The 11,171-nt window shown below is 35.4% G+C and overlaps 2 protein-coding genes across 3 annotated transcripts; one reads left to right on the top strand and one right to left on the bottom strand.

The window, feature by feature from the left end:
- The first annotated feature begins 2,566 nt into the window (after positions 1-2,566).
- LOC110931079 (protein NUCLEAR FUSION DEFECTIVE 6, mitochondrial) lies at positions 2,567-4,735 on the top strand. Its single transcript, XM_022174480.2, has 3 exons — positions 2,567-2,802; positions 3,353-3,477; positions 4,524-4,735. Exons 1-3 carry the CDS (start codon positions 2,672-2,674, stop codon positions 4,529-4,531), a joined length of 264 nt encoding a protein of 87 aa, XP_022030172.1. The 5' UTR covers positions 2,567-2,671; the 3' UTR covers positions 4,532-4,735.
- Positions 4,736-6,087: 1,352 nt separating this feature from the next.
- On the bottom strand, positions 6,088-9,665 carry LOC110931080 (cytochrome P450 704C1). Of its 2 annotated transcripts, XM_035987815.1 has the most exons (7): positions 9,313-9,665; positions 9,009-9,224; positions 7,931-8,221; positions 7,230-7,559; positions 6,936-7,139; positions 6,299-6,371; positions 6,116-6,260 (listed from the first exon to the last, which is right to left on the bottom strand). In XM_035987815.1, exons 1-7 carry the CDS (start codon positions 9,613-9,615, stop codon positions 6,238-6,240), a joined length of 1,440 nt encoding a protein of 479 aa, XP_035843708.1. In that variant the 5' UTR covers positions 9,616-9,665; the 3' UTR covers positions 6,116-6,237. The 2 variants fall into 2 exon arrangements, with proteins under 2 accessions (XP_022030173.1, XP_035843708.1); XM_022174481.2 differs by having other exon boundaries at positions 6,088-6,371; positions 9,313-9,656.
- Positions 9,666-11,171: the final 1,506 nt, after the last annotated feature.

The following is an 11,171-nucleotide window of genomic DNA, read 5'->3' as shown; positions in this document are numbered from 1 at the left end:
GTCATTTTAGATGTCAAAACAATAGCCTTATATGCTTAAAACTATTTTATACGCCAAAAGGGCATTTTCGGCAATTTAAAGTACATATAATCGACTTATCATATGACTAACCAAACTATATGACCATAAGTTGTAACCTCAGAGGGTTATTTCCTATATTACTATGGTCATAAAAATGCGCTTGGTTGAATCCTAAGATTGACCAAACGGGTCTGATGCGAAAGTCAAAACGGTAGTCAACCCGCTCTATTTTCGACTAAGAAATAAGCAGTAAACTAGAAATGATGAGTTAGACATGTTGGAACATGTCTAATAATGTTATAAAACTGATTTGGTGTCAAAACTTTAAGTTTTAATACCCAAAAACGTTTTCGTCGTAAAATGCACTTTTGTGCATTTTTTACTTTTAATTCGTAAAACTTTGACTCGCCATTTCGCCTACTAAACATGGTAGTCAGAAGGTGCAATCCGAAGGGATTAATACCTTCGTGATTACGATCACGTTGCAAAGTTCAATTTGAGCTTTGACTTGACCAAAATGGTCAGAACCGAAAGTCAAACAGAAAGTCAAACTCTTTGACTTTTGGCTCACAAATAGCCAAAATAATGAAAGAACTAGAGAGAGCACTTACTTGTGTTGAAGAACACTTTCAGAACTCAGTTAGGAGGCTTCCAATCAGCTGGAAACAAGCTCCAAGATAGAGAGAAAGAAATTTGAAAGGTGCAAGTTTTGAATGGCTCAAGATCAAGGCTATTTATAGTGAATTTGAGCTCACCAAATCAAGACAAGTGTCTCATGAGTCATCAAGGACTGATGAGTGTCATCACACATGTCCAAAGAAATGCAGCTGGAAGGTCAACTGCCATTTCTTCTGTGCTGGGCACTACTTACGGACCGTATGAGGTCTAGGCTTACGGTCTGTAAGCCTTGTGCTTGGCAACAGTTTTGGTTTTTGATAGTTTTGGCCCCTGGACTTATATTACCACTTGTTTGCCATTTTAACCCCTTTAACCTAATATTTAGGTTATATAAAGGTGTTAAGGCATGTGTAACTTGGATTTTGTTCTGAGATTGTCATGAATATCGTTTCGTTCGATCGTACGGTTACATATTTCGTAAATAAAATATAACATTTTATTGAATACGAAAATGAACGAAATTGTACAATGATTGAAAACCGTAATTGTCACAACAGCGTAAAGGTTCTTACTGGGATATCTCTGTTGATAGAGGTCCCACGGATGGCGCCAATGTCGAATCCCCTAACTCCGGTTGGATGTCAATAAGACTCGTCAACCCTTCGATGGGCTTTCCTGTTGACCTACAAAACAGAACACCGTTAGCCTCGTCACGGAGGGCCCCCGAGGGGGGGGGGGTAAGAAAACTTGCCGGAAATATGGAGTTATTCCGACTAGTGGGAATTACCGGAATATCTTGGTGTGAATCTTAGATTTGGTGTCTTTAATGTGATTTGGAGAATGTCCAAAATTACAGAACTTATGTGAGTAAATGCTAAAGGTATTGAATGCATACCTTGGATGATCATGGGATCACCTTATATAACCAGGTTGTCGTATCAGTTGTCGAGACTTCTTTCTTTGATCCATCAGACTTCCAAGTGCCAGCCCATATCTCTGGTTACGAGGCCTACGTGTCATCTCCTTGCTGGAAGAGAAGTTCTCACCATTAATGAGACAAGTACACATCTCGTACTTTACCGGCCGTTGCTTTCTCTTTCTTCTTACAGGTCATTAATGACCTTGCAGAGAAAACAATCTTAAAGGTTCCCGCCCTTTTCAATGCATGGCCCACCAGGAGCAATATTTGGGGCATGTTGTGGGATCCCAATAAGACCGGCCCAGACAGGGAGCCCAGTAAGGGGCCCCTATCGACAATAATCTTGATTGGTTCACTTTAAAGAATCAGAATAATAATCTGCTTTAAGTCGAACATATCAATAATCTACTTTAAGTCGAAGACATCCATTTAAAAAGCTGGGTGTGTTGATGATAAACTTTCAATGTTTTATACTAAGTAATATTTTAAAGGTTTTAAAATACTGATTTACCGCCGGTAGATAAGACATATCGTATTCTGGTTTTACGAACCTTTATCGTATCAGACACAGATCCGGTATCTTGTTTAACCAGTCGCTTCATACTGTATTTAAAACATTAGTTTTATTTGTAAAATGCCGTTCAATAAAAAAAAAAAAATAAAAGCCCTGAGAATTTGGTCTAGTGGTAAAGAGGCATCCCCTCCCTAGTGGAGACGTAGGTTTGATTCCCACTTGGGCCATTTTCAACGACCATCTAGGTGAACAGACGAATTTGGGCTTTAATCCCGAGTTCGAACATGGTGGGGGCGAGGGTTTATGGATTTCATCCGGTTCTAGCGCATAGGGGGTGGGTTACAATCTCACGACGGTCAAAGAATCGACCTTGAATATAGCTCCGAGTAGGGTGAGTTTACACGTGTGATTGTTTTCGGTTAAAAATAAATAAAGAAAAAGAATAAAAGTAAAATATTTTTAAATAGAAAACACAAAGAAATGAAAAATAACAAGTCCCCTTTCTCCGGCTAGTGGCGCTGTGCATAAAACAAAACCCCTCACAACTCACTCTCCGGACATTCTAGGGTTCCGAAACCCAGCAATAGGTCTTCATCGTCATGGCGGCAGCCGTCGTAGCCAGGTCCTTCCTCCGTTCCGCCTCCACCTCCGTCAGAGCATCAGCTCCTAGAATCTCCGGCTGTACACGCTCCTTCCGCTCTCGAAAACCCCTTTCTCATCGCATTTTCAGGTTTTTTTTTCTTCGTAACCTTCAACTTTCCCTCAGTATCTGCAATTTTGAATTTTCACATATACTCGTGTTTTGCTTAACCAGTTATTAAGGATATTTGACACCACACACACACTGTGATTCTTATTGCTAGATTGCCTTGAATGTTGTTTAGAGGAAATTTGATTGTAGCTACCAGTTTTTGTCTTACAGCTTCCAATGACTGAACCCAAAAGGAAAACAAAGTTTATAAATTGAATATCTTAGTTAGTATGTTCATTTCTACTTGCAATTGGACGGACGGGTACTTGACATGTATGCTGTTGATCATAGTTTGTTTACTAGAAACCTCATGCATAATATTGGATTTCGCTTCCTGTGTTTTCGCTTCTCAGCAGTGTTAATTTTACCGATTTTTTTTTTTGTAGTGTATAATATTGGATTTTGAGAGCCTGTTTTTTTCGTTATGCGGTTGATTAGAACATAGAAAGAAAGTTGGGTTTCCAGGGTCTTTGTTTTTAATATGCATTTCTTGCGCCAAATAACATCTAACAACTTTGTGAAAAAATAGGTCACCCGTAGAGATGAGTTGTGTTACTGTGGAATCATTCTTTCCCTTCCACACAGCCACTGCTTCTGCATTGCTCACTTCAATGCTTTCAACTGCTCCCTGTAGATATGGTTGGCTCATTGATGGTATCTATCTTTTCTAAACTTCTCATGCTTTGATTTTTTTGGTTACATGAAATTGAACTATCTATACTTGGCCATTTTGTTTCCATGCTGTGTGTAAACTTGTATTAGCATTTTTTTTAATAATTGTTTCGATTGAGGTCACATAATACACTTTTGGTAGAGTAATCATGCACTATTCCATCCAAGCTAAAGTGCCACTTGGGTAAATGGATTCCACTTTCTATAAATATATCTAATATGGTAAGTAGAATTCTACATTTTAAGCAATTTATTGCAACTTTACAAGTATAAAAACTACGGTTTCTATTTGTAAGAATGAACAATTTTTGGTTATAAAACCACTCACTCTTCAAAATTTCAATTTTCTTTTCTTGCCACAAGAAACCAATGTGATGGTTTGTTTTCTAGATATATGGTGAGGGCAATAGTTTTGACATTACCCAAAGTTATTTGATGTTCCAAGTGATTACTGATAGGCCATAACGCATGGGGCTTCGGCCCATACAAAATTAGTCTTAGGGGGTTAATTTTTAGATCAAGTACATACAGGAATTCCATAATAAAGTAACCCTATGGATAGGGTTGATTATTATGGTTGATTTGATCAAGATTATAGGATTTGATTGAGCATTGCACACAGGGTTGGCTCAAGCCATTCAGAATGAACTTTGAAAATGGGTTTTTGTTGATTAATAAAGTTTACATATTGTGCTATTTTACTTTTTTTGTTTACTAAAAGAAAAGTCTTTTACAATATGTGATATATGTGTTATATAATGGTTTAAAGGAGAACCGCTAAGTATTTAGAAACCATTTAATCCACTGGTTATTTTTCGAATCATTAGAATATATAATTACCACACATGAATATGCCATTATAGAATCATTAAAGAATTATTGGTTTCTAAGTGTTCCTAAATACTTAGTAGTTCTCATTTGAACCCGCCAGTGTGTGTGTGTGTATGCCCTAAATCTTGTTCGAATATGTTTATTGCTACATGCTTGATTGGCACATCATGGTGACACAGTTTAAATTCACGTTGCAGATTCTTAGCTCTGGGATTTTCTGAGATTTACGTAGGGTAATTTTCTGCTTTATTTTTTATTTCTTAATCTGGTTATGATACTTGATAGTCTTCTTTCAAGATTTTGTATTACTTCATGTGATGTGAGGAGACCATGCCCTTGTGCTATCGGGTCTTTAAATTACCTGGTCCGTGATTGAAAAAATATATGAATAAAACCCGCTCTTGTCACATGCGTTGGAAACTCGAAGCACCAAACATTTGTTTTGTGAGTGACTGCCGCCTGCTCTATGAGTGAGCACTGTATTTAAATGAGCCAAGGCTAAGATGCACACATTACGTAAGCAATGCGCTAGGTATCACCATAATTTTTAATATCCTGTATATGATCTAAGTGACTTGTCTAGAATAAAAAAATTAAAAAAAAAATCATCTTTTATGTACAACCCCTTGATGGACAAAATTTGCCCTCCGTGACTTTCATTCCTGAGCAGATAGAAGCGATGAACCTCTTGCCGAGTGCCTTAGGCCCTGTGCAGATTTAGGGATACAAACAGCTCATTCTTAAAGCAACGTGCGCGTGTAACCAATTTCGTTTGTTTTTTTGCTGGGTTGTTTTCAAGAAGAGGGATTTGTTAGTGTGGGTCAGGGTCAAGTTTGATTGAAAAGTTATATCAATGGTCACTTGAAAAAGTCAGTGCTTGATTAGAGCAGGTATTACTATAAATAATTTCTGGAAACACGGCCATGATACAACTCGCGTAACACATTTATTTAAATGAGCTAAGTGGGTTGACGGGTTGTAAATGAATTGTTTAAAAGTGGTGGATTGATCTTTTGTGCTGGTTGGTTTGTTCAGTCAAACGGATAGAATATCAACACGTTTAAGTAAATGAGTTGCTTATTTAATAGATTAGACATGATACACAATCGTTTTACACTTTGAAAGACGATATGTTCTGTTCGTGTTAAACAAACAAGAAATGCCAACTAACTAACCCAAGAAGAATATATGCAATCATTCTTTATTAACATTTACCAATTCATATTCCACTAGAGAGGTTGTTATCCTCGTGAAACTTGCTGGCTCAGTCACCTCAACAAGGTCCCATTTGCCAATCACATCGACCCATTAAACGTATCAATCTTTGCGTTACGAATAATTACATGCTAAAGGTGTGACAATGGCTAACCAACGTATGCTCTGTGTAAATAAAGATCATTATGAAGTTAGGGTTTTTTTTTTCTTTTGTTTTTTTTTAACTTCTATAACTATAAACTATTTAATATTTTTTTAGTTACAGATCCCAAGAATCCAAGATAAAGGTAGGGTTGTAACGTACACTAAAGATTTTTTTTTTACACCAAATTAAAATTTTACTTTAGGTTCTTACATGTGTAAGACTTCCAATTCCAAATCTCAACTCCACCAGGGATGTGCTTTTTTTCTAAGTTCTAAGTTAGTTTCTCTTCCGTCTTAAAATCTCATGGGGTCGGTGTTGAAGCCCACTACGAAATTGAGACCATGATCTGAACGCCGTTATTTCAGAAAAAAAAAAAAAAAAAAACAAATTCATTTTTTATGGGGTATACAGAAAATCTATTACGCAGATTGTGTTCAGTACTCTTATTGAACATAAAATATAAATGCAAGATTATTGCATTTTAAGTCTAAGATTTCGCTAAACCAGACCTAAAAGAAACAAAAACATGCAATGGACCATCGATAGAAAGATTAATTGTGGTTTTGTAGGAAGCAACTTTGTTTTCATCACTCAACTTGAACACAAAGCAGCCCAACAAGATAGAAGAAAAGATCTTCAGGAACCTATATGCAAAATCTCGACCCAAACAAATTCGTGGTCCGGCCTACAGAATAATAGAAACTAGGTTAATACTGCAATGAAAATATTATTATCATCTCTTACCAAATATGCAACTATAACAACAATGAATTAAATTTTCTTTTCAACATTAACTAACAGACTATCATTAATTTATTCAATTCAAATTCTACTTTAAGTAACAAAGTATTAACTAATTTGAAAGGTTAATTTTATTAAACCAACAAGAATCTAGCAAGCAAAAACAGGGAAACCAAAAATTTCTACAGAACCGTGGGGTCGAAAACGTATATACCCAAAAATTTCTATACAAAAACTACATATGTAACGCTACTGAGCGAAAAGTTTGGTTTTACAGTTTTACTTATCACTTGTACAATAAATTAGTCATACCGTTTTTTTTTTCTTATTTTTGTTTTGAACATCAATTCATATACACATTTAAATTACTTTGTAAAATCCATTTATGAGGCACATGAATAATCCACACCACGTACTTTGGTAGGGATAAATATATGAAGCGGTCAGTCATAGCTAGCTAGGTCCCTGTTTTTTAGTAGATTGGTAGGTATTACACACACTAGCTAACCTGAAAGACTGTAAATTTGAAAGGGTTCTCTGGATGGAAGACACCGCTATGATCAAGCCATCTTTCTGGTTTGAACTCATTTGCATCCTCACCCCATAGGTACTTCATCCTGCCCATTGCATATGGCATGTATGTAACCATATCCCCTTTCTTCACATTATAACCATCTGGTAGCACATCATCAGAATAGCATATCTTTGGATCCTGTATATATATATCACTCCTTATTGTTAGGAAATTATATATATATAATATAAAAAAAAAATCTCAGGCGTGATCCGATCCTTAAAATACCATTGGAACCGCAGGATAGAGTCTCATAGTTTCCGTTAACGTTGCATGAAGATAGTTCAACTTTTGGAGTGCATCCTCGGTCACACAAGAAGCAAAATCCGCAACATTAGTGATATCATCCTGCTCATTCACATAGGTTGCTTCTTTGATTTCTTTTGCAACCTTATCTTGAACGTCGGGATGTTTGCAAAGCATGTAAATGAACCAAGTCATAGTAATAGCTATAGTGTCCTTACCAGCAAGTAGAAAGTTTAGTACTATATCTCGTAAGTACTTTGTATCTCTATCATTCGTTTGCATAAACCTAGAAAGAATGTCTTCTTTCTTCAGCTGCAAGTTTCACAAATCAGGCTTCAACTCCTTTTTAATCCCGATTTAAGAGAAAAAGGATAGGGGGGTCGTCATTCAAAGTTATTAGATAATGATAATTGTTTGTTTAAATAAATGTTTATTTGAATTCCAAAGTTATGTTTACTATAAATATATAGATGTTAGACCAAATGATAGTTTTTCTTCAAGTTAATGAAACAAGAAAAGCTGGCTTGAGATTGTCCACCCACAAAAATTCATGTGTTCTTAAACCTTCACCACTTAGGCTATGCGAAACTCCTTTTTTGTCATAATTGTAGGAGGTGGTGGTCACTTAAAATCATCCTATGATTTTTGTGGGAAAACAACAAATTAATTATTAGCATATATACCGAAATATCATCCGTTGAGTCGTGCATTTGTTTAGACTTCATCTGGATCAACTTATAAACAAAGTCATCGATCAATTTGATGCTTCTCTTTAACTCTGATTCCGATCCAACATTCAAAAACTTCTTGATCTTCCATGTCGAGTCAACATGCCTTCTCATGATCGACTCGTTTGCATTATCAAATGCCGAACTAAATGCAATACCTTCTTCGCTTGTACCACTCATGTTCTCAAGATCAATTCCAAAACCAACTTTAAATACTGAATCCATCGTTGCTTTCATGATCAACTCCTGTACATACATACATACGCATAGGGCTGTAAACGAACCGAACGAACACGAACAAGGCCATGTTCGTGTTCGTTCGTTAAGGAAATTAACATGTTCATGAACTGTTCACGAACGCATACCGAACATAAGTTTATGTTCGTGTTCGTTCGTTAAGGACATTCAGTTGTTCACGAACAGTTCGTGAACAATGGCCTTGAACACAAACGAACGCAACCAAATAAAAACAAACGCAAACGAACATTTAACTTGAAAATAAAAAAATAAAAACATTGTTATCCTTAAACATTGGATATAAGTAGTTAAATACAACCACATCAAATGATAAAATCAAAACACAAGAAGTCTACTAGACCACCAAACGATGAATCAAGTTTAACTAATTTAGACATAATTATCCCCAAAAATGTCCTAGAATGTCCAAATTTTAGCTAACTTAGAAAAAAAGGGTTTCAAGTTTTCAATATATTTAGATAAAAGGTTTATTATTTATTATTTTGATATAATCAAACGAACACGAACGAACGTAAACGAACATATTACCGAACGTTCACGAACGTAGTCGAACGAACGAGACTTGTGTTCGTGTTCGTTCGCTAAGCTAACCAAACGAAATTTTGTGTTCGTGTTCGTTCGTTAAGCTAATCGAACGAACATAAATGAACTTCCCGCCGAACGGTTCACGAACTGTTGGCTGAACGTTCAGTTCGTTTACAGCCCTACATACGCATACGCGCATGAATGGGGTAAGGTAACTAATTGTTGGTGACAAAGATATATAGAAACTTACATTTATATCCATTTTTTGTTTGCTACTTGCTGCTTCTGACAATATGTTCCCTAGTTTTATAGCATACTTTTTGAAGATTATAGTGCTAAAATCTCTTAAAACTTTCATAGAGAACTGACTGCTCGATACCTTCCTTTGTTCTCGCCATTTGTCGCCATCAACAGCGAATATTCCATCACCAAGTAGTTCCTTATTGGTGTTGTATAAATACGCTCCCTGCAGTTTTTTTTTTTTTTTTGGCACAATTGTGATTTGTAATATAGAATAATACTGGTAGAGATATATATCTAGGACACATATATACCTTGCCATAATTTTCAAAATTTGTCTTGAGAATATACTCCACATTTGCAGGATCAGATGTATAAACCTCATTACGGAAAGGGCTAAGCAGTCGGTAGGTTTTGTATTTTGCTGAGAGATCAGACATGTAATGATGCAATCTTTTGTAGTTAATAAGCATACTAAGCACAGTCCCACCAACAGGATGATACTTCTTCCCATGTAATTGGTGTTCATTGTAGATATACAACAAAATAATAAGAAGAAACAAAGTTGTGATTACTGGAAGAATGAAAACTGCATTTCCGATAATATCCATCGTCATTCTGTGAGAATGTGTGTTTTTTCCCTCAAGTTCCGATTATTATTAATAGCTAGGGGTGTTCAAAAAAATCCGGATCCGAAACCGAATCCGAAATATCCGAAAATCCGTATCCGAAATATCCGAAATTTCGGATATCCGAAAATTCGGATATCCGAAAATCGGATAATCCGAATTTTCGGATTCGGATTCGGATATGAATTTCAAAAATTTCGGATAATCCGATTATCCGATATCCGAAAACTAATTATTTTTTTATAAATATATATAGTATATGAGCATTAAATTTTGTTTGAAGTATTGTAAAAGTTAGTAAAAAAGTAGTAAATAATTGTATTCGTGTGAATTTATGATTGTTTTTAGTTTTAAATGTTAGAAATTTATAAAATCGAATATAAGTTTAGTTTTATTCTATACACAAAACGGATTTTTTGATTTTTTTTTATAAATTCGGATATCCGTTTGGATATCCGAATCCGTATCCGAAATTTCGGATATCCGAAAATCGGATATCCGAAATTTCGGATACGGATTCGGATATCAATATTCACTATCCGAAATTTTCGGATATCCGATTTTCGGATATCCGAAAACCGGATAATCCGATCTTGAACACCCCTATTAATAGCCATGTCTTTGGAGATTACTTTTATCTATCATAATTAGTTGTAATAAATTCGCCAATGTGGTAGAGACACTTATCTATATATTTAATGGGTGGAGATACAATAGGAAGTTTATTTGGCTAGGAAGGCTAGGAAGTGATCTTGACCATCCATTAAGTTAATCAAGGGCTAAGATTAAATCAGGGAAATTGAAAGGAAGAAAAGAGGCGCGTGAGTTTGTTCAAGGGCATTCTACTCAATCCAAGCCAATAGCTTCTCTCTCCTCCAATCCCCCCCCCCATTTTTTAAACGTTAATAACTCTTTCATACGACATTATTTTTTTTATAAAAATTGCACCAAAAAAACGAGCGTTTTTTTTATCTTTAAAACGAGTATACTATTGCTATATTTAAAAAACAAAAATTAAAACCCAGTTGCCTAAAACGCAATAGAAAAACCACAAGTTACGTAAAACGCAATGAAAAAAAAAAAACCTAACAAATGACATTTTTCTAAAACGCAATGCACCAAAAACACAAAGAAATGACTTATTTGTAAAACGCAACGGCCAGAAAACACAAAGAAATGTCTTATTTGTAAAACGCAATGGCCAGAAAACACATAAAAATGTGTTTTTACCTAAAACGCAATGCACCAAAAACACATAAAAAGGTGTTTTACCTAAAACGCAATGCACAAAAAATACAAAGAAATGTCTTATTTGTAAAACGCAATGGCCAGAAAACGCTTAAAATGTCTGTTTTCTAAAACGCAATGGACTGAAAACACATAAAAAAAGTGTTTTACCTAAAACGCAATGCACAAAAAACACAAAGAAATGTCTTATTTGTAAAACGCAATGGCCAGAAAACACTTAAAAATGACTCATTCTAAAACGCAATGGACTGAAAACACCTAAAAATGTGTTTTACCTAAAACGCAATGACTAAAAA

This window comes from Helianthus annuus, chromosome 3 (genome assembly GCF_002127325.2).
Source record: "Helianthus annuus cultivar XRQ/B chromosome 3, HanXRQr2.0-SUNRISE, whole genome shotgun sequence".
Taxonomy (NCBI): Eukaryota; Viridiplantae; Streptophyta; class Magnoliopsida; order Asterales; family Asteraceae; genus Helianthus; species Helianthus annuus.
This window is presented reverse-complemented; position numbering and strand designations above follow the sequence as displayed.